Source organism: Rhinolophus sinicus, chromosome 8 (genome assembly GCF_057876585.1).
Source record: "Rhinolophus sinicus isolate RSI-liver-muscle chromosome 8, RSI-T2T, whole genome shotgun sequence".
NCBI classification, from domain to species: domain Eukaryota; kingdom Metazoa; phylum Chordata; class Mammalia; order Chiroptera; family Rhinolophidae; genus Rhinolophus; species Rhinolophus sinicus.
In genome coordinates this window covers 33,597,448-33,620,957 of record NC_142508.1, presented here as the reverse complement: position 1 = coordinate 33,620,957, position 23,510 = coordinate 33,597,448, and the positions used below count along the sequence as shown (strand labels likewise).

Here is a 23,510-nt window from a genome sequence, read left to right as displayed (position 1 = left end):
TTATCAAGAACAACAGCCAACCTGCCTCTGGGCTTGGGGGAGGGGGTGGGGGGGCGTGTCAGACTCTGAAGGTCACCCACACACAACTCCAGCCAATTGTCCTGTCAACATTAAGCTCGTGTTGCCCTGGACTCATGATTGTTCCAACAGAAGCCAGATAACCCACTATTTTTATGCCACATCTGATTTAAAATTCTGGCTCAAGATCATGAAAAGGAGACAAAAGTTACTGGTGTGGGCTGCCAAAACCTTGATTTTCTCTTTGTATTTTTTTTCAGCTTTATTAAAGCATAATGGGCAAATAAAATGTAAGATATTTGAAGTGCACTTCGTGTTGATGTGACATATGTACACATGCGAAAGTGTTCCCACCATACAGTTAATTAGTACATCTATCACCTCGAGTATTTCATTTGTTTCTGGTGAGAACTTAATTCTCTTGAATGAATACTAAAGAGAGAATTGGAAACTGAAGGTCCTTAGACAAAAACGGGCCTCAAATGTGTTTAGGTTGGTTCACCCAGGCTTTAAAGAAAGAGCTGTCAGAGACTGAGCACCAGCACTTTCCGACCCTGGGGCAGCCCTAGAAACAGTCACAGGCAAGAGGGAGAACCCGAGGGTCAGACGGGTTACTTCACTTGCTCAGGGTCACACAGCCTATATGTGGTCTTGCCCTGGTGTCAGCTCCTGTCACCACCTCTTGGGGTAGGAGAGGATGAGGCAGGTGTGAAAGCAGTCTCACTGTCTTGCCTTCCAGCTCCATCGTGAGCTGGAAACCAAACTGCCTGCTTCTGAGTGACAGTGCACTTCCTGCCACCCAGGCTCCCATGACTCTTCTCCCTCTCTCCGGAAGCACCCAAGAAGGGTCCTACAGACATTAGGCAATGTTGTCTCCATCCCTGAGTACCTGTGCCCTCTCTGGACAAACAAGTTTCATCCCTCCCTCCTTTAAAGTGACCTGAGACCTCAAACTAAACTGCATTCACCAATTTCCAAGCAAGGCATTTCTGACCTACCATCCCAACCGCAAAGGTCTAATACATGCTCCCAGGGAGCCACACTCCCACCTGCCAGATGGCCACACAGAGCTTGGTTTTGAGTCTCTCCAGATGAGGAGCTGAAGGCCCCCAGGGGCAGGGCCATAATCTGTCCACACTGCAGAGTGCCATGTGACAGATTCAGGACTGAACTTCAGCCCTTCCTCTACTGTCAACTTGTCCATTCTTCTGCAGAAGTGACAGGCACGATGTCCCTCCTCCAACCCCCTTCTGCACAACTGTGGCCGTCCAGCCAGACTGAATGCACCCTTGGCCAGGCTCGCTCCCCCACAGGACAGCACCTTGCAGCATCCCAAGATATGAAGGACATGGGTCCTCAGGACTCTGGCTGTGGGTCCCAGGAAACTGGAACTGGCATGAGGGCCCCACCCCAGAAGACACACTAGCAGTGTTCACTTCACAGCACTGCTGCGATGACTGTGGAGCCGTCAGGCACCAGCAGCACCTGAACACAGCTGCCAAAACCCTGCCCCTCTTCCCCCGCCCCCAGCTGGCTCCTGCCATCGAACCCCTGGAGGGGACAGCTGGGAGCCCACCAGTCCCTCTCCCTTCTTCGGCCATGTAGCTTTGTCGTCGTAAGTAGTGGCCCAGGCAGGGTCACTTGCCTCTCCTGCAAGTGAGACGCAACCCCCAAGACTGCCCTCCACTATGGTGGGATGTGAGGGAGGGGAGCAGGTGCCAAGTCTTCCAGAAGCTGGATACAGGGAGGGGCTTCAGGGCTGGTGGAGGAAAGCCACCTGCCGCTTTCCTTTGAACGAACTTGCAGGATTCCTTTAAAAAGGGGGAATGTGATCCCCGTTTCTCACAAGCCTGGACACGTGATAGCCACCCCTCTGTGACTCAGAGCCCACGACAACCCAGTCTACACCCTGGCAGGATGTGGACTGACTGGGCAGTTACCCTGCTGGCTGCCTCTCCTCCAGCCTGGCCCCTGGCAGGTGTCCCCTCCAGAGCCCCTACCTGGCCAGCCCTTCTCCCTCCCCAAGAACCAAGCACAGCAGGGACAATCAGATAGTGCCATTTATTGGCCTTCACACCCCTCCTCCACCGCGCCCAGGCCAAGGAATAGAGACCCCGTTCTCCGAGAAGCATGCTTGGAACCAGGGCTGGTTCTGCTTCCACACTCCTGCGCCGCCAGACCCAGGATGGGGAGAAAGGACTCAGGCGGAAAAAAAAGGATGGGACCAAAGGGGAGATGAGAAAAAATAGTGGTGGGTGGAGTCGGATGGGTACGATTAAAAGGAAATTCTAAAAGGGAAAAGGACCCCTCTTTCCCTTCCCTCTCTGGGGCCCCACTCTAAACCGAAAGGGTCGAATTGCTCTCCATTCCTTGCCACGCTCCCCGACGGTGAGGGAAGAGAAGGCGGGAAACGGTCTTTCACTCGGGGTTTGCCGTCTCTTGGTCTCTAGTTCACGTCTATCTCGGGCTCGACCGAGAACCTAGAAGGAGCAGGCCAGGCAGGGACGGGGGCAGGGAGGGTTGGCGACCAAGTGAGCGCCCCCCAGCGCCTCCTGGAGGCCACTGCACCCCGTGGAGGTCGCCGCTGGTCCTTGGCCCCCGTAGGTCCGTTTCTCCACGGCTCTCTGGGTCCTGCGCCGTCTTTCCCGCCGAGCCCGAGGGGCCTTGCCCCCTCGGGCCCTCCGCCCCTACCGGGCCTCCCCACCCCGGCACTCGCTGCACCTGCCGCCAGTCGCTTCGTCCTCGTCGTCCTCGTCGTCCTCGCCGGTCCGGTAGTAGCTCTGTCCGCAGCGGCTGCAGACCGAGGGCACGCCCACGACATGGACCTTCTTGTGTCTGCGCAGCGCCGCGCCCTGCACGAAGCCCTCGCCGCACTCCACGCAGATGTGCGCCGGCTCCTCGGCCCCCGCCACCCCCAGCCCGTCCCCGTGCTGGGCGCGCTGGTGTGCCAAGAGCCCGGCCCCGTGCCCGAAGCCCTGCCCGCACTCCACGCACACATACGGCTTGGGGGCCGGTGCACGCCGCGAGCGGGGCCCCGGCGTCTTGGCCCCCGGGCCGCCTGCCACCGCGGCCGCTGTGGCCCCCTCTCCCGGCGCGCCCACCACAATGATGCCGTCGCCGTCGCCCACCGGGATGGCGATCTCGCCGTCCGCCGCGGCCGCCTCCTCGGGCGCCTTGGCCCGGCGCACGCTGGCCGCCAGCACCTTGGCCGCCACGCCTGGCCCCGACAGCTCCGGATGCAGCCGCAGGTGGCGCGCCAGGCTCTTGGGCTGGCTGAATCCGCGGCCGCAGCGCGGGCACACGAAGGGCTTGAGGCCGCTGTGCGAGCGCCGGTGCTTGGCCAGGCTCTTGCTCTGCGTGAAGCTGCGACCGCAGTCGGGGCAGGCATAGGGCTTCTCGCCCGTGTGGATGCGCTGGTGCTGCATGAGGTTGGAGCTCCAGCTGAAGCGCTTGCCGCACTCGGAGCAAGCGTAGGGCTTCTCGCCCGTGTGGATGCGCCGGTGCTGCACCAGGTGCGAGCTCTGCGAGAAGGTCTTGCCGCAATCGGCGCAGGCGTTGGGCCGCTCACCCGTGTGCGTGCGCTGGTGCCGTGTCAGCTTGGACCAGTGGCTGAAGCTCTTGCCGCACTCGTTGCAGATATAGGGGGCGGGCGGCCGAGGCCGGGGCGGGGGGCCGGCCGGGGGCGCCGACTGGGGAGGGGACAGCTTGGTCGGGGGCCAGCTGGGGACGTCGTCATCATCCATGATGAGGATGTCCACTAGAAGGCAAGAAGATGGAAGGAGAGAGGAGTCAGAGAGGCCACAGCTCCATATAGTGCCCGTCCATGTGCGCGGGTGGCCACGGGTAACCCACTCACCTGTGTGCCTCGCAGGCTCACCTGGCACAGGATGTTGATGCGCCCGGTCAGTGCACAACTTTGCACAGATCTGGCCCTTGGAGGTGTCCCATCGGTCTCCACCCCTTACCCTCCCTATTTTCCTCAGCGCGCCCATCAGTCCCTGGCATTTCAGGAAACTCATCTGTTCACTACCCAGCCCTTAGGATTTCTCCTTCACAGCAGTTTTCCCCACATCTAGGACAATGCCTGGGACAGTAGGGACACCAAGTTGGGGGCAGGGGGCTTCCAGGGAGAGCTCACTGGGAGAGGGAGAGGGAGAGGGCGGCAAAGCCAGCCCTAAAGGAAGTGCTGGGCCTTCGGACACTGGGCCAGGGGCAGTGAGTGGCACCACCCTGAAAGTGCACAAGCCGGGGAGAGTGGGGCCACAATTGGGCTCGAGGACACTGTCCGGACTGCAGGGTGGAGTAGAGAGGAGAGGAAGGGAAAAAGAAATGGTTAATGGGATCACAGACCAGCACCGGCATGCTGGCCCCATTAACTGGGAGAGCAACCTCCACATAATGTAGCCGTTATTACAGACGTACTCGCACTGGTCCCTAGTTTTGTGGATCCGTGTACCCAGTGGAGCCATGGTCCTGCTGTCTGCAAAGTGGGGGGTACGTCCAGAGACCAGAGGCCCAACAAAGCCAATCACACATTTGCACCACGCCTGGCTGAGCAGTCTCTCGGGATAAATGAGCCTGCCTCTTCCCCAATTCGCCCAGCCCGGACAGTGGTCTGTGTGCACCTGCCACTTCTGCTCCCCCCATGCAGCCTGGGCCTGGGCCTGGGCCTGAACTACCGTGGGATGGTGACTCCAGCGGGGCTCTGACCCTGCCCCATGGAGCACAGCCCCGCCCCCGGGCCATGGCCCGGCCTCAGGCTCAGCAGCCCCAGGTGCGCTCTGCAGGTTCCTTCCCAGTACAAATCCTGGGCAAAGTTCTCCAGCTCACTCCTCACCAGACCTGAAGCTCCACGTGGGCAGCGAGGGTCCCCATGTTCCAACACCACGCACAGCAGGCACAAAGAACTCCAATACTGTCTCCGAGACGATGCTAGCGAACATGCGAAGAGGGCGTGATGTATCAACGTTGCTAACAACACACAGGCGTATGGCGGCTATTTACCCCGACGCAACTCTAGTTTGGGGCTCATGGAGACACCTTCGCACTTATGGCATGTTTTCATAGTGGCCCCGAGGGGTGAGTTTGCCATGCGGTTGCTGTTTTATGAGGGATCTGGTGAGATCAAAGGCTGCACCATCCTGGGTTCAGACGGGGCGTCCTGGGTGACCTCTCAGAGGAGTCTCAAGCGCACTGGGCCGTGAGAGCAAGCTGACAGGGACAGCAGAAGCCTGGCCCAGGCCGCTGATTTCCAAGACACCAGCTGACATCTTTGCTGGGAGAGCTCCCTCCTCAGAATTAGGATGTCTTCCGTGTTTGCATTCATTTGTCAGGTTGCTTCTCTTTCTGAACACCTGTAGCTAAGGCCCAAGACGGACCGGGATGGCTCTCCCAGCCCCCACTGCCCGACCCACACCCATCGCCTTCTCCAGGCTGGGGCCACCAGGTGAAAGGGCTCGCAGCCGGTCAGGGAGCACTGCCTGACCCTGGGCCAGTGGGTCTGCCTTCCCTGCCATCATTCTCCTGCCCCAGCGTCTATGGCCCGCAGGCTGTGATGACAATTCTGTGACATGACCTGCCCTGAAGAGCTGTGGAGCACGGGCCACTGAAAACAGCATTAGCTCAGGACACTGGACTCTGGACACTCTTGCTGCAAATGTTCAAATACAGGGGGGAAACGGTAACATTTCTGAGGCTCCCCAAACGCCCTGGGTAAGTCCGTTTTGTCTGGAAGAAAAACTGAGTTTAGTTCTTTTCAGTCACTGAACGGACCTCAGTGCAGAGCAGCACGGTCACTGTGGGTCACAGCCCGGCAGTGGGGGCCAACTTGATTTAGCAGATGAATGACAAAGGGCAGGAGAAGCAAGTGTTGTGTGTGCTGTCAGTACATGAGGACTCTTCTGTGAAGCTTTTATTTCAGTCCCATATAAACAAACGTGGGGCTGGGGTGTATGCAGACCTGGGAACTGACCACATAAATGACTTCAGGCTTTGGCACAGTTGGAAGAACACACCATGGGAGTTCCAGAGCCAGCTCACCAAAACCGAGGAAGTTGGGCCTGCCCCAGGTGACAAGTGTCCCCTCTGCCATGTCTCTCAAGGTGCTTTTACTATCATTGGGGTGGGAAGGTTCAAAATTCTGAGGAAAGAAAGGGCTGGAACCTTTTCTTCAGACTTCCTATGCTGGAGCCTGGCCTGCTGGCACCTGCCAAGCCCACCTCCTCGACTGCACCCAGCCCACAGTCTCCGAGATCACTGAGTTTGCAAAGCCACTGGCCTCAGGGAAGGAGCCTTCAGCCCATGATAGCTCCTGCCTGGGGAAAGAGTGCCCACAACTCCTGAGTGGCCAGCAAGGACAATGCGCCCGGGGTCCCAAGGCACTGCTGAGACTGCGCAAAGCCTTGCTGTCAGTCGGTCCGCTTTCTTCCTGGCCAGAAAGTCCCAAGCACGGGACTGACCTGGAATAAGCCAGTCATGGTGACCCTGAAACCACCTCCCTATGTCATGTGTCTCAATATGGCCAGTGACACCCAAGATGGGGGTGGACAGAGGGAGAGATGCCCAAAAGCTTCCCTCGTCCTACCCTTCCTGCCCTATTTCTTTTGGTGTTTCCTAGGAGGGTGTGATGGCTGGGGCTGAAGTGCCTTATCAGGACGGGACAGTGGCCACCAGGGCCCTTGTATCAGTGGCTCATGGAGAAATGACTGAATTAACCACCCCTGGAACCACCCACCTCCAGCCAGCTGTTGGGTGGGTTCTCTGGGCAGCTGAAAGGGTCCCCGCCGTCCTGCCAGGCTGCCTCATCTCCGTCCTCAAGCTCTTCATGGGGCCTTTGATCCATGCCAGCTGCTGCCTTCTCCATTTGGTCACATCTCCTTCAGCAGCCAGCCCTGTGTCCTCATGTAGGTCTATGCTGACCCCACTAGGCAGACCTCTCTGGAGAAGCGGTCTTTGCTGGAATCCCCTTTGTGACATGAGTTAGGCTGCCCACATCTGTGTTGGGGACGACGTGCCAGGTGGCCGCAGGCCAGGTGAGCAGTGCAGGGCACCAGTGCCACTCCAGTGAACCAGGGCCTCACCTCCAATTCAAGAGGCTCCTGCTGGCAGCTGTGGACAAAGGTGGACGACAACTGTAGATGCAGGGATGGCGGGCAGGTCGGAGCAGTTGGCAATCCAGGTCTAAGATCCAGCGGCTTGGGCCTGGCAGGGCAGACTGGCCTCATTCCGGATGTATTTTGAGAGGAGACGCGCAGATGTGCATAGGTCAGGTGCACAGGGCGGCTGAGTGCAGGGAGATCCCAGGGCTGCAGCCCAGGCTCCAGCGCCAGGGTCAGGGTCGTCCTACAGCGTGGCTGCGAGTCTAGGCTGGCATCCACCCACCTTCTCAAAGCTACAGCCTACACCTGGTCCGACACGGGGACTTGGGACTCGGGGGAACCCTCTGTGCCCCACCCACGGTCTCACAGCTCCACTCTGCCCACCGGGGTTCAACCCTGCCTCCTCACTGCCTCTTCTCTCCACACGGAACCCTTCTCTCCTCCCCCTCTGCCATTCCTCCTCTGCAGGCCCCTGGGCCTCAGAGCCAGGTAAGGACTTTACTCAGTCGGGGGCGCTGGAGCAGCGGAGGGACAGGCTGCACCTTGCGCAGGGGTGACAGCCCACAGGTTACCTTCCTTCCACCTAGGGTGCTCACACAATCCAGACCCGTCCTCTCCACAGAGCTTGGCCTGTCCCCCACATGCCCCTCCTCCGTGTGCCTGCCCTGCCCCCGGACTCCACTTCCCTCACCAACAGGCCAGAGGGAAACTTGTGGAAACAGACCAGGGGAGCTCCCCTGCGCTGAGCCCTGCTGCCCCGCCCCCCACCCGGCAGGTCACCTAGCACTGTCACGTCACAGGAGGCTCCAATTCAACACAGCACTTGGAAGCATCCAGGCCACAGGGCTTACAGCTGAGATGGGGGAGATCACAGGTGGTGGCACCCCAGCAGAGATTCAGAGATTTCCAACAGACCCCCAGTGGGGGAGAATGGGGGGGGGGGGGCAACAGACTGGACAAGGGGGACATGAGAACCCACCTGTACTTTCTAAAGGTTTTATAAAGAGAATGACTTAATGGATGACTTGTAAAATTAAAAATTCACATACATTTTAGAGACAATTTTGGGTATTTTAACACCGACTGGATATTAGATGATATTAAGGAGTAATGTTTTGTTGGGTGAGCTATACATTTTGTAGTTATTTTGGGTTGTTGTTGGTTTGCTTGGTTTCTTTTTGAGTCCTTATCTGTTGGAGAATTTATGGGTTTAAAATGATATAATGTCTGGGATTTTCTTTAAAATACTCCAGGAAATAAGATCCACAAAACTAGGGGCACAAATAGTGAAATAAGACTGACCAAGTATTGCTAGTTGCTAAAGATGGGTGGGGGAAAACGGAGAGGCATCACTTTATTTATTAATATTTGTGTTTGAAATTTCCATAATGAACAAGAGTTTCAAGCTAATTTTTACAAGGCACAAAGGCCAAGATCGTACGACAGGAAGAAGAGGGAGCAAGCCCAGGGGTAAAAAGGGGAAGGATGGGTGACAGTGCTCACCACCAGGGGCGGGGGAGTGTGCACCCCACTGGCCACGGGTCCTCACCAGCACCAGCCCTAAGGCTCCGGGCCTCCTCCAAACCGAGGCCGCCCGGACCCACCCGCAGAGAGCTGCTCTTCATTCTCCTCTGGCGTTAGAAGCAGAAGGAGCCAAGGTGCGTTATAAAACCTGCCCCCACTTTCATCCAGGTCTTCAGAACCTTCCTCTTAAGATGACTACACAATGCTGGCACAGGGGTTGCAAACTCAGCGCCTGTCTTGTGAATAAAGTTTTATTGGTACATGGTCACACCCATTCATTTCCATTCTGTCGGTGACTGCTCTACAGCTCGTGGCCTGCAAAGCTGAAAATATTTCCGCTGTGACCCTTTACAGTAAGAAACATTTGTGGACCCAGTGCCAGCATGACACCCGGCATGAAGACGCATCAACAGCCACATGAAAAAAAGTCCACACTTTATTTCTCAGATGCCCTGTGTGAAAGCCCCTGGAAACAGTGAGCACAGCTTCCACTGAGGGATGAGTTTTATTCAACCCAAGCAATGCTTTAAACACGTTGCCAATATTTAAAGTGAAAGATTTCCCATAAAAACGCAGACATCCAGCGTTCCCCCCACAATCAACCCACAGCCTCCTCTTCAGTCCTGTCATTCCCCACACGCCTCTGCTGTCCCCACCCTGTCACATCCCAGGCCCTGCCAGTATTTGGAGTTGCCACCCTGGTCTAAAGAGTTTCCCGTCTGGGAGAATCGAGAGACCAACTAGAAATGGGGCCAAGTGCCCAGGACAGTGGGGGAACAGGGACCATGCCATGAGGGACAGGAAGGAGGGGACACCCTTGACAAGAGACAGCGAGAAGTTGGCCCCCAGCGGCCCCCAGGGATGTGCAGCTGGAAGGAAACTTGACCACCCAGCCCAGGAGACGGCCTGGCTGAGGCCGAGGCCAAGGCCTCTGGAGGAAAAGGTGGGATCTCAGAACCACCGGAGGGGAGGCGAAGGGAGCCAGGGTCCGGGGAAGGGCTCGGGTCCGCTGACAATTGCCCAAGCCCACCTCACCTGGATTCTCATGACTGGCCATCTGCTGGTCCTCAGAATCCAGCGGCCCCGGAGACCAGGCCTCTTCCCGCAGCTCCATGTGTGGGTCCCTGTTAGAAGGAGACGAGAAAGGAGAACACAGTTTACAGAACGGCAGATGAACAGCGTGCCCACAGGGCAGGGACGCATCGGCTCCAATCTGCGCTCCAGCTCACAGTGGCCCCATGGATCCGCAGACAAGGTGCAGGGCAGTGGGTATCTGAGGGACTAGGGAGGCCTGGCCCCAGCCCCACGGCAGGGGACAGACCTGAGGACACACACAATCTGGGGGGAAGCTCGCAGGCTGCAGCCACCCGCTGTAGCGGCCCCTTTCCAACACATGCAGACACGCAGGCCAGTGCTGTCACGTGTGCAGGCAGGAGGAGGATCAGGGAGGCCTGGCAAATCTCCCAGGAGGAGGGACCACAGACAGCAGGGTCGATGGGGACAAGGCCCAAGGTAGGCCCAGGTCGGCCACGCAGCCAGGGGTGCCACAGATGTGGGCAGCCTCCAGTGGGGCCTCACAGGCCAGAGGGGATGGAGGCATCATTTGAAATGTGGGTCCCTTTGAGATGGGCACCGTCACATCTGCCTTACAGGTGACATGCAGCAGGACACCTGGACACCTGCAGCCAGGGCGGGGCAGCTAGGTCACTAGCGCAAGTGATGCTGGGCTCAGAGGCACAGCCACTCCCAGGAGACGTGTGGTGTCCGGACACTGCCCAGCTAGCCCACTCAGCCCAGGGACCTGCCTACAGCAGTCTGTCTCCTGGTGAGCTGGGGCACCAGCTCCTCAGACACACCTCCCAGCCCCCCATGTCCCCTCCCCGACATGCCCTGAGACCCACTGGGTGCCCAGCACCTGCAACATGGCAGACCAGGGACAGTGAGAGCTGCAGTCCAGGTGACACGGCACAATCGCAAGTCGGCCCCTGACCGATGACCCCACTCCAGCTCATCTGAGGGGGAAACCTAAACCTCAGAAAACGCTTCTTGCAGGAAAAGTGGAAAGAACCCATCAGCCCTGACTGTAAATATGGCATATGGACATGGGCCCACAGGTGTCACAGGCTCGGCAACAACGGTCGGTGGCCAGGCCCGCTGATAACAGGAAGACTGGCTATAACATTTTTCTTTCTATCTTCATTTTCCCTTCCCCCCCCCACAATAATGGGTAATTGCTTCTGTAATAAGGATTTGAAAAAGACTGTAAGTTGGCTTTCTTTGGTGGCCACGAGGACTATGCACCACAAGAGGACAATCGCAGGACCCTGAAGGGCAAAGCAGGAGACAGAGCCGTGCAGGAACTCGGGTCACACAGTCAACACAAGCACCGCACGAGCCCTCACGCACAGTGGCGGGTGTGCAAATTAGGCAGCTGGCTCTGTGGAAACCGGTCTGGCGGTTTCCACTCAGGGTATGCACCCGAGAAACCTACCACATGTCCACACAAGACTTGTGCACAAATGTTCCCAGCAGCCGAAAATCAGAGACCTCCCAAAGGCCGGGTGAAAGGAGCCAGTCACAAAGGGCCACACACAAATGTCCAGGACAGAGATAAGTGGCTGCCAGGGGCTTGGGTGGGGATGGAAGGGGCTGCTCTTGGGCAGGGTGGCGAAAGCCTTCTGGAACCAGAGTGGTGATAGCTGCACAACTCTGTGAGTACATTAACCACCACTGTAGACGTCAAAGGGACGAAGTTTACAGTGTGCGAGTCATATCTCAATTAAAAAATAGACTCAAAAACTGTACAGCTACACCATAAACATTAAAAAAAGAACAGGAAGAAAGACGCCAAGCGCTATGGGGGTTGAGGAGGTAAGATGGCAGAGACCACTCCTTTGCCTTCTTCTCTTCCAAACGTGCCTGCCAAGTGGAACAACTGGTGTGTAAGGACTTCCCAGCCCCAGCCTCCAGCTCAGGCCTGGCTTCCTGCAGGGAGGGAACCTGCGGGGCTCTGGGGCAGTCCTGGGCCAGGCAGCTAGGGGCTCCTTCTGTCTGCTCAAAGCAAGGTGTCTGGGGCCATGTACCTGCCTGGGGCCATGCAGCACATTCAGCAGGTGCTTACTGACGGCCAGGAGCCCCACTGCCCAGGGCACGGCCGACAGGGAACCAATGGAGAAACAGCGCGCATGAAGGCTGTGAGGCCGGAACGGAACAGGAGGGCTGGCCCTGAGACCACACACAACAGGCTGCTCTGCTGGATTATCTTGAGATCAAGGAGGCAGCACGTACAAGGACGTCCCACCTCCCCTTTCCTGCTGAAGCAGATGAAGCCCCCACGTGAAGTTGCTTCCTGAGCAGGAGGAAGAAATAGGCTTATCTCGGGCTGCACGGAGTCGCGACCGGGAGAGAAATCTGCACGAACAGAGCAGTTCAAGGATCCCTGCTCCTCTCTCGTCTCCCAGGTCCGGCAGTTACCTACCACTCTGTCGCCTGGAGGACAAGCACTCTGGCCTGCTCACTTCTGTGGGTCCTCGTGTTCACGGAAATACGATTCTTAGGCTTCTCTGTTAACCTGCGTCCGTCCTGGCCGGAAACCCTGAGAGGCCAAAGGCCCAGCTCACTCTCCTACAGGCGGCTAGAAAAGGCCAGACTGCAGCCCAGAGGGAAGGCGTGAGCTTCGGTACATGGCCCCCCCGCCTGGACCCTGCCCTCCAGCTCTGAATGGGTTCTGTGCACGCACTGGGCCTCTGCACAAAGGGACCCAGGCAGCAGAGCTGGGTGTGTAGACCAGGCGCTGTGACTGCGGGTCCTTGTGAGTGAAGAAGGGCATCCGGCAGGGCTCAGCCAGGCCTGTCCTGCGCTGCTCACTCACGTAGCTGCTGAGGCCCCTCGTCCTGATCCCAGAGACTCTGAGTCCTACCAGGATCTCAGAGCTGGGGGGCTGCAGCCCCTTGCCACCTAGGGGTGAGTGCAGACAGGAAGCGCCAGGCTTGTGGCCCGGGCAGTCCCGACCTGGGTGGCAGGGCCCACAGCTCCCTGGAGGACACGGTCCCCAGCGTGCCCTGGAGAAGGCCCAGGCCAGTCCAGATGTGAACTCACACAACTTCTGAGGCAGGAGGCAGATCCTGCCCTGCCAACCTTCCCACCCAGTACCCCACTCTCAGCTGGCAGCTCAAAGCCCCTAGTCATACTGACACCACGCGGCCGTGTCCTCACCCTGCAGGACCTGTACTGCCCAGCCCACCCCAGCAATCCAATTAGCGCAGAGCTGACAGGGCCCGCGGGTATTAAGCTGTAGACAAATTATTGTTATTGCTGTTATTAGACCCACCCACCTCCTTTGGATGCCTGCCCACCAATTACCCAGCCCTTTCTTCTGCTGCCAAGCCCGGCTCTGGCTTCTCCCACAGCCAGCTCCCCCAGCTTCTCCGTGGCAGGAAAGAGCTGCCCCTCATCCTGCCCCAAGGCTGCCCTTTGCCCCCTCCTGTCTCTGCCAGACCCTTCTGTCGAGCGCCTGCTCACTGCTTCTCTCTCTCACTCCTCTCTCTGCTTTCCTTACCTCCTCCCCTTACCTCCCAACCAGTCCCTACCCACTGCTCCCTCCAACCTTTTGGTCACCAAATGCAGTAAGGACTTCTCAGCTTTGACACTCCGCCCCATGCAGCCATGTGCAGCATGCCCCTCTCCTCCTCCTCTCACCCTGGCCCACCCCTACAGCCCATTCCGCAGACCACAGAGCAACTCATCTTTGTAAGTCACTCAGTTCAAACAAGCCAATTAAAAGAGGCTCGAACTAGCCATTCCCCCAAAGAACACACGCAAAGGCTGATGGGCACACGACAAGATGCTCCATGTCACTGCCCTCAGGGACACACATCCTCATGAAAAGCATACTGAGGTCCCATTGCACACTGCCGGGGTGGACAGAATAAAAGCAGAAGGCAGCACGTGTGTCAAGGACATGGAGAAACTGCTGGTGGGAATGTGAAAGGGGGCAGCTGACATGGGTGGCTCCTCAGAAGGCTAAACACAGAACCACCACGTGCCAGCTGCTCCGCTTCTGGGTACATGCCCAACAGGTGTGAAAACACACTTATCACACACGATACACACATGCTCACAGAAACACAAGGTGCAGCAGCCAAATGCTGGAGCCACCCAAATGCCCATCCACAGGTGAACGGACGTGTAAACTGTGGTCCAGCCACACACCAGAATGTCACAGCCACAAAGGAAGCACTGATGCTTGCTGCATCACGCGTGGGTCTCGAAACGTGCCCAGTGAATGCAGCCAAACATGGAGCACAGGCATGACTCCATGTGCACAGAACATGGCTGTGGTTGCTGGGGTGGGGAGGGGGACAGTCTCTTTTCGGGAGGATGACAACGTCCTAAAAGCAGTGCGGTGACAATCTGACAGTTACACCCGTCTGCGGTTACATTAAACACCACTAAATGTGCTTTAGCTGGGTAGACTGCACAGAAGGAGAACTGTACCTCAGTAACACTGTTGTTTTTCAAAAGGCAGCTCAGTTCATATCACTCCCCTGCCTAAAGCCCCCTGCACTGAGTCCAAATTCCAAAGTCTTCCGCAGGCCCCATGGGCCCACCAGGCCGTCACCCCTGCAAACGCACTTCCCCCTCCTGCTCCCTCTGCCTAGAAAGCCTCGTCCTAGTCCTCCACCTGCCTGGGCTGTCTCACCTTTCAAGGGGCCGCTCAAATGTCACCGCCCAGGCCACCCAGGCCCTGCCCCACATCACAGCGCAGGACTGACTTCCTTCCTAGCATCCACTACCGGCTAGAAGCATGTTCCCCGTTTCCTTCCTTAGGGTCTGGTCTCGGCTGCGGCTCGACACCGGACTCTCGGGGCTGTCTCAGCCCCTCTGCAGCGCGGAGTGATCCCCAAGTGGTCTCACGGGCTGCCGACAAGCCCCTCCTCCCCTATGACCAGCCCTCCCCTTTCCTTTTCCGAGCAGCTTCCCCTCTACTCCAGGCCTGAAACTCATCCTGCCCCCTCCCTCCCTGTGGGCCATCCTGTGGTCTGAATATTGGGGGGGTCTCTTTGGAACTTTTTCTGGTTTTCCCATGGAGACTAGTCTATGCAGATTTTCCACCTCATGTGGAGTCCGCAGGTAGATCCAATCCCGCAGACCATGCCCTGCACCTCCTGCGGGTTTTCCGTGTATTTAGAGAGTTGAGCATCACAGTCCCTTAGGGTCCTGCCCCGTTTCCTCCTCTCGCTCACTGTTCCCTGATTGCGTGCCTCCCATAAGTCTAGTTCAGCGCAGTATTTCCCCCCTCCCGTCACTTCTGGACTCCCCAGCAGCTTCCCGCCTGGCCTCCCAGGACTCACACACTTGCTGCCAGCCACCCACCCTCCCCACATCCTCAGGTTCAGCACCAGCCATCGCCCCCCCTTCCAGTCCTTCCCAACCCTCCCCAGGGGCCAGGCCAGAAAATGAGCTAGGCCAGGGTGGACAGGTGCGGCCCGTCACCACTCCCCACTCTCACCGTAAGAGAAAGAGAAGTTTCTAGAATTCTAGAACCTTGACCTACTGTTATGGCAGCAGCCCCACCTAGGAGTGGCAGAGAGCAGAGCAGCCATTGCCCCACCCTGGCCACCTGCTGCCATCTGGGGTTCCCAGGCCATCAGAAAGGACTGTGAATGCTTCTGATTCTTAAATGTTGATAATTGTTTAAACAAAACGAAAATACTCTTAGACTGCCCCCCCAAAATGATCTGACACACACCTACGGACCCTCTTATAGCTGTTACCCCTCAACTGGGCCAAAGGGCCACACCCCCCCCCCCCCATCCTCTGGGTGGGTGTCACTCCCCCTCCCTGGCCTTTCTTGCAGACACTTCCACCTCATCCACCTCTTCCCTAAAGATTTGATGCCAGAGCCCAGCAAAAACAGCACCTCCCCCAGGAAGCCTTCCCAGATGTCTCTCTTCCCTCAGCTCAAGTGTCCTCGCTTCTCAAATTGCAGAAGGTATTCATCAAGCACAGGCTACATGGCAGACTCTGAGCACAGGCTGCTGTAGGCACAAAATCCTAGTCCCACCACCACATGGAGCAACGGAGGACAACCTCTCCAGGCAGGCTGCAGGGTTAGACTCGGCCCCCCACCCACCAGCCACATGACCTTGGGCAAAGCCCTTCACCTCTCTGTGAACAATGAGATGATGCCTGCGAGGTGCTCAAAGAGAAGCCAGGAACCTAGCAAGTGCCTAGTGCTGTTGTCACATCGACTGGACTTGTCAGAGTCTAATGCTGGGGCTCAGACAAGCTCAAGGGCCAACCCAACGTCACACAGCCAGAGCAGCAGGGCAGGGATGAACTGGGTCGGCCAGACTCAAAGGCAGCTTCTTCCCCTTCTTTTAGGACACTGGCACTTGTTCCCTGTAACTCCCATCACTATAGCTGAGTCCTACATGCCGCGGGTGGGGTCCCCCCACCCCCAACCCAGCAGACTTCATGCTAAGGGAGGGCAAGGACTAGCTCCCAGCACAGACACCCACACAGCAGCCCCAACAACCCAAGACTCTCTGAATGACCTGAGCTTCAAGTCCGGGACCACGCCTGACGCCTCTCTGGGTCCCCTGCATCATCCATTCCAAGGCCACATGGGACTCCCCACTCAGCACAAGACAGAAGCATGTTCTATGAGACCAAAGTCCAAGCAGACGGAACAGAGAAACCCCATAGCTTTCTGTGCTCGTCCAATAGTGCTGCTAACACTGGCAGTGTACCTGTCCCAACTCCCCCTCCTGCCACCTGTGAAAGTCACACCTGAACGAGGGGCTGCGGCTGGGGATCCCGAGCCAGCCTGTGGCTGTGCTCCACTGGAGGGAGAGCCCCGAGTACCCAGCCCAATGACTGACACCTAAGAGGCCTCAGAACAGCCTGTCTTCCCAGACCCCAACCTTGGCCAAAAGAAATTAAGTCAACAAAGACGGCACCATTATGGTAAAGGGCCAAGATCTGGAATCACACGTAGACCCATGCTCCAATGCTGCTGTGGGGTCTGGGGCTCAGGCCCAACCCCTTAAAATGGGGGACCACCTCCATCCTAAGGGCTTAGCACAGTTAGCACCAGGCACAGGGCAGGCACCTGCCAAGTGCTCAGCAAGCGAGTGTGGTTATTTGCAGTCTGCCTCTGCCGCGAGGCCTCAGGCAGCACTGAGGAGGAACGAGCCAGGTTAGGGGCAGGGGGATGCATCTGGGCGCAGGTACCCTGAAAGCTCAGTGCCCAGCAGTGACAACCCACGACCCTGGACAGCCAGGCAGCCTCTGGAGGCCATGGCCGGACCTTTGCCACTGCCGGCCCAGAGCTCACAGCCATCCTCCCTGGAGTCCAGGGTCCTCTTGGCCAATTCCTCTGTTCTTTCAAGACTCAGGACGTGCTACCTCCCCTGGATATCCTCCCCCAACCAGAGGGCCCTCCTGGGCTTCTACAGCTCCCAGGAGCTAGTCTGCAACCCCAGCCCCTCTGCCGCTTGCTCCTGTGCATGTGTCTCCCCACAGGACTCTGAGTTGCTCCAGGATAGCAACTGCTGCCCGTCACCCAAATCTGGGTCTGGCCCAGGGGAACACTGAGAAATGTGTGCTAACCGACCCTCCTCTCCTACCATACAGCAAAGGACTGTGTTCATGTGCCCAGCACTGGACAAGGCTGATGCAGTGAATGGTGGACTGTGCTCCCCACCTTAGGGGATGAAGAGGAAACTGAGCCTGGGAAAGCGGAAATGGCAGGTCCAAGGTCACAGGACTGGAGGAGAGGAAGCTGAGGACTGGAGGAGAGCGGCCTAGGAACGTCTGGCTCCAGAATCCTTTCCACACACTCTAAACCCACCTCTCTGGCTCTAAAAGGGAAGGATTAGGAGCCTTCCTACCAAGATCAATACTGTTATTATCATCCCTCTTTTATCCAGTTGGAAACCGAGGTTAAAGCTCCCTAAGGTCACAAAGGTATGAAAGATGGAACTGAAATTTGAACGCAGATCTGTCTGACCCCCAAGCTCTTGGCTAACTGGCTGCAGTGCTATCTACCGTGTTTCCCCGAAAATAAGACCAGGTCTTATATTAACTTTTGCTCCAAAAGATGCATTAGGGCTTATGTTCAGAGGATGTCATCCTGAAAACTCATGCTAGGGCTTATTTTCCGATTAGGTCTTATTTTTGGGAAAACATGGTACCCATGGACCAGGCACTGTCATTCTTCAGCACCACCAGGGTGGGGGGTAGGTCTAGAAGGCTTCCAAGAGGAAAAGGGCGAAGACATGGGATAACACAAGGAGGAACCTGATCTGAATGTTCTCTGGGGCCAAGGAGGGCTGAAGGGACTGCAGAAGACGCAGCAGGTGAATGCCAGCTGCATTTAGCAAAGAGGCTTACAATCTTAGGAAGGAGGTAAGTCAGGATCAACAGCAACTGTGCTTCCAGGAGCCAGGCGAGACCTGCCTCCCAGCTGGATCCTCAGCACTGCCCAACCTGGGGTCTGCCACCAGGAAACAGGAAGACGCAGAGACCAAGTCACTCCCTTCCTAAAACTCTGACGGCCCCTCTCCACTGGGCTGGGCTAGGTGCCCTCCTCAGGCTCCCACAGTCCCTGAACCTATCCATCAGGGCTCTGGTCACCAGGTGAGCACTCTGTTTCCAGATGTGCTTCTCTACTGGCCTGCTTCAGGCCCTGTCCTTGGAGGCCAGCACTGAAGAGCCTGCGTCCACGCTCGCTGCTGGCTCTCCTGCCTGTGGGTCACTTTTCTGTCTGAACACGCCATCCTGAACTTGCAGGACACCACGGGCACTCATCTCCACGAACTGGGGTGTCCACTTTTGTGGCTAAGAGTGGGGGGATACGGGGCGCGCGGTTCGGCGCCCAGGAGGCCTTGCGGGTCACCAGGAGGCCCAGCTACCCTCTTCATCCTGCACCGCGGGGCACTAGGGGCCTGACCTTGGCCCAGTCGCTTCCTTGCCGGCGCACTCGCTTCCTGCCCCCGCCCGCGCCAGGGAATGAATGAGCCTCCGCCGGCCAGAATGCTCGTAATTACCGCTCGGATCAAAGGCCGCACGCGGCTCGCCCGAGGCAGCAACGGACCCAGGCAGCTTTGAAAATGGGAAGCAGTGGGGATCAGGCCGGGACCTGGACTCGCCCCCCTAGGGCCGCCGCTTCCGGTCAGGCCGTTTCGGCCAGCGTGGCCCCCTCCCCCACGGAGCCTCAACTTCCCCCCGGAGTCGCCACCACTTCCGGCCACAACCGGCGTGGAAGGCTGGGGGTTCGCGGTGGCCCCACCCGGAGCGAAGCTCCAGGGTAAAGCCCCCGGCGCAACGCACGCGCGCTCCACCTGGGCGCGCTCCATGCTTGCCGCGCACGCGCACTGCCCGCCGCGCACGCGCTCGCCCGCGGCCCTCCCAGCGCGCCCCCGTCTGCCCCGCCCCGCGACTCCGGCCGCGCGCCCTCACGCCCCCCCAGTGGCGCGCACGCGCACTCACCACCCAGTCGCGCTCGCCGCCCGCCTCCCCGCCCGTCCCCCGTCCACAGCCCGGTTGCTGAGGCGCGCCCCCCTGGCCCCGGGCGCACGCCCCCCGCCCCCGCACCCTCCCCTCACCTCCTCGGTCCCGGGGCCGCCGCGCCGCACTCCTCCTCTCTCCTCCCTCGCGGATGGTGGCAGTGGCGGCAGCGGCGACTCAGACCCGGGGGTCAGGGGGACGGGCGCCCAGGCCGGAAGTGACCTTCCAGGCCGCTTCCGCCCGCGCCACTCCCCCCTCCCTTTTCCACCCCCCCTCCGGCCTCCACCCCGTCCTCGCCGCTCTAGGAAGGCGAGCCCGCGACCCCCTAGTCGCCGCCCCCCCCCGCTCTATGGTGCGAAACGGCTCTCAGGGAGCCACTTCCGGGCGCATCTAGGATGCGGGTCCTCCGTCCGCGCTCTATGGCTCCGCGCGCCGAGGGGCTACGGCCCCGCCCCCTCCTAGGACCGGAGGCGCGGGCTCGGCCCGTTAGGCGGAGACTTCCGGTGTCTGGGGAGGTGCCCCCCACCCCCGGTACTGGCACTCGCGCCTGCGCAGTCCGCTCCCCGCGCCGGCTGTGGGTGGGAGGTATGAGGAGGGTGGCGAGGGCCGCTCGTGCCACCCCGGGTCCTCCAGTCGTCTCTATCATCGTAACCCTTTCCCTGCCGTCGCTTCTTGCAAGTGACCCGCAGCCGCGTGCTGGAGGGGTCTGTAATCTGCGACCCTGGTCCTTTCGTTACCCGACAGAGCGTGTTGGCCACAGGCGCCGGCCCATGTCCATGTCTATCTCAGCTTCAGTTTCCCCCCTTCTGGAGTATTAACAGTGTATGCCTCCGAGGGCTCTACATTCATGAGGTCGTATTAATATCCTATAATGCAGTCCCATTCTGCAGATAAGGAGGGACAGAGGTCAAGGCACTTGCAGAATACCACACGCGGAGTGTGCAAAGCCCGGGCTGAAGCCCGGCTGGCTCCCAACTTTAACCTCGGCTAAACCCCTAGAATAGAATATTGATCAGCTGCTAAAGATTCACCCGCTTCCCTCTGGCGAGGCAGGCGTTTTAGTACGCACTGGCTGAATGTTAGCTGGTCTTGTTAGTATATACATAAAATACATTTTTAAGTTATTGTTTACACCATAGAGTCCTTGCAGGCTGGTCCCTGTAGTTTATTCCGTGTTCTATACTTGGCTGGCTCTCACCTAAGAACCTGATGATTTACTATTATTTATAACAAGTTTATTGTCATCATTTTAACAGTCACCAAGCTTGGGAGTTGGAAAGGGGATGTACAATTCACTCGTTGAATAACACATTTCACAGCCTCGATTTAGCGAGATAGTCAGTGTAAATTTGCTTAATTCCGTTTCTGGCTCATAGTAAGCTCTCAGTGAAAATGGTAGTGATTAGTATTAGTTATTAGTAGTAGTATTTCTACTATTGTGGCCGCTGTATACACTAAATTCTCAGTCACCATCACTCATAAGATGTGCACGGTTGATTTAATAACATTTTTCAGGAGAAAAGAAACAGGATGGTATTAAATGTACATTTAAATAGCAAGATATGTCTATCTCACCTTCAGAAATATCTCAAAGGTAAATGTTTCAATACATCTTAGAACAGAGGGAAAGTGCTATGACAATAAAAATAAGCACGAATTATTATGGGTGTGAAGTTTACACCTGTGTATATGAAACGTCACACATGTGTGCTCCTCCAAATCAGATGATTACGTCTGCAGTGGCCTGGTGATAGGAGGGGACAACTTCTCTCTCCTTCCAGCTGCTCACTCCCAGATGGAGAACCTAAATGTAAGATCTGGAGCATCTATGTTGGAACACTAGATGGAAGCCATATAGTGTAGACAGTAAATCAATAAGCTAAAAGGAGCAAGACAGACACTTGATGGCTTATGTGCCAGCTGAGATACTACTTGAGAAATGACTTTCTGATTTAAACCATGGGTCATTCAGAGTCTCGTCAACCAAACTAATGTTGGGATATTTCCCAGACATAGGATGGGGTTGCAATAGAAATGGCTAATTCACCACCAAAACCTGTTCTCCCTTCCAAAGGACGGGATTACTCCTGGAACGCTGCTCCCAACCAGAGACTTCGTTGACCAGTTCTCATGCCATGAGAGTGTGGCCTTGTAATTGGTTCTCACTAGCTATGAACAAGGAAGAAGGCCCCCAACAGAAGGTGACTATGCCAGCACCTTGATCTTGGACTTCCAGCCTCCAGAACTGTGAGCAGTAAATCAGTTGTTTATAGTCCACCCTGTTGGTGGTATTTTGTTATAGCAGCCCAAAGGGACTAAGACATATGTGTTTCTTTGTTCTGGAAGATTCCTCTATGCTAACTAACAGGGTTTTCAGATGCTACGCAGTGAAAACAATGGCAAGACTCCCCTTTGGAGATTCATCAGCATCTAGACATAATTAAGAACCATGGGACTGAATAGGATCTAGGGAGGAAGAAAGAGAAGCAGATCTATCTGTGGTCATGTAACCCAAGCGGAGCCAATCAGTCAGTGGCCTTCCCTGGGATTTTTCTCTCTGGAATTCAGAAAACAGAGTCACCTCTCTGGGATTCGAGATTCTGGAGCAATGACAGCCTGTTTCTCACCATGTGGAGGAAGGCAGTCTGCAGGAGAAAATGAAGCTACACGGAGCAGTGAGAGATGGAGAGAGCGAATGACCTGACTAAGTTCTGGTGCCCCAACACCCCTAACCCTCTTGAAGTTTCAATGTCCAGCTCTTCTCTTAAGTGAGTCTCTCTAGATTCCTTCCAGGAAATCCCTATTCGGGCCTCAGTGAATTCCACTCAGGTTTCGGTCACTTGTAACCAAAAGAACCCCCAGTCTCCCACAGCACATTGTGTACTACAAGACTCGTTTGATGTTGAAATGAGGGAATGAAGAAGGGGTTGAATGAGTCAATATGTAAGCCTCCGCTTTGGCTGTGCTCACAGAAATCCCGGGTACAGGGACCCAAGGAACAGCTCCCACTCTACAACCCTTCCAACCCTCCTCATAAGTTCCTCCTATGACATCTCTGTTGAGTGTTGGGAACAGCTGCAGTGGTCAGATTGGAGATGCAGAGTTTGCAGCTGTTGAAATACAATTGCTGAGAAGCGCCCTGAGACAGACAGGCGCGCGCGCGTGCGCGCGCACACACACACACACACACACACACACACAATCACACTTTTCACATTATCATTACCATGATAGTGACCAACCATCTCTTGAGTTTTTGTCATGGGCTGGACACTGTGCTGAGTGCTTTACTTCAATTACCGTCCTTACTCCTCATCCTACCCCGTGGGACACTATGGACCCTTCCTCCAACATGCAGCATCCATGCCCCAAGAGCCTTCAAGAAATACAGTCTCAGGCCCCTCTCCCACCTACCAAGTCAGAATCTGCATTTTCACCCAACTCTCAAGTGCTTCTCACCCACGAGATGGTGCCCGATAAGCTTCAGGATGCCCAGCGAACTTTTAATTTCAGACAAAAGTAATATCTTTAGCATGAAAACGTTCTGAAAGATGCATATCCAAAATAACTATTTGTGATTTCTTTGAAAAACCGGTGGAACTGCATCCTGTGTTTTTATTTGCTAAATCTGGCAACTCTTGGTAGCAGACACTATGGGTGCTTCCGTAACCCCAGCCACCCTCTTCTCTGCACTGATGTCCCCAGATTTCCAAGCCTCCTCCATGCCAAGTGCTGAGGGGTCTGTGGGAGGGAGGGAGGAGGCAACTCCACCCCTGGATTTTAAAAAATGGGAGTAACACCTGCCTTAGGGCTGAGCAAGTCAAAGTAAATTCCTAGCCCACAACCCTGTCTTTGGGTAGGACGTAGCCCAATTCATGCCAATGTGATAGAGAAGTATTTCAAGTGGGGTTCTCTCTTCCTGGATGGTGAGATATGGGATGTGATGCTTGGAATGGTGGCAGTCATTTTGCCATCGTGAGGGGTACCAGCCTGGGGAGAGATCCACAGCATAGGAAGCAGAGTGGAGAGTGGGAAAGAAGACAAGCCCATGGTACATTTTTGAGCCACTGTATCAAATTGACTGGACCGATCCCTCACTTGAAACTTTCCTACTGAACAATAAGTCCTCTGAGTTTGACCAAGTTGTAGATGAGTTTCCTAGGACTTGTAATTGAGCATGTCCCAACTAATCTGGATAGAAACTATTGTTGTTCCCATTGCATGCAGGAGCAAACTGGTGATGGGAGAGGGGAGCTTACATGCCCAAAGCCACGTGGTCGCCTTGTTAATTCCAAGTATGTGTAATGCCAAAGGCTGTGCTGACAGCCATTCCCCTGGTCACCCAATTTGGGGAAG

The 23,510-nt window shown here is 56.6% G+C and overlaps 1 protein-coding gene across 2 annotated transcripts; it reads right to left on the bottom strand.

The window, feature by feature from the left end:
* Positions 1-2,060: 2,060 nt before the first annotated feature.
* Positions 2,061-19,644, bottom strand: ZNF787 (zinc finger protein 787). 2 transcript variants are annotated; one of them, XM_074315420.2, is made up of 3 exons: positions 19,253-19,644; positions 9,675-9,763; positions 2,061-3,775 (listed from the first exon to the last, which is right to left on the bottom strand). In XM_074315420.2, the coding sequence occupies exons 2-3, from the start codon at positions 9,751-9,753 to the stop codon at positions 2,706-2,708; spliced, it is 1,149 nt and encodes a 382-aa protein (XP_074171521.1). In that variant the 5' UTR covers positions 9,754-9,763; positions 19,253-19,644; the 3' UTR covers positions 2,061-2,705. The 2 variants fall into 2 exon arrangements, with proteins under 2 accessions (XP_074171521.1, XP_074171522.1); XM_074315421.2 differs by lacking the exon at positions 19,253-19,644 and adding an exon at positions 12,118-14,999.
* Positions 19,645-23,510: the final 3,866 nt, after the last annotated feature.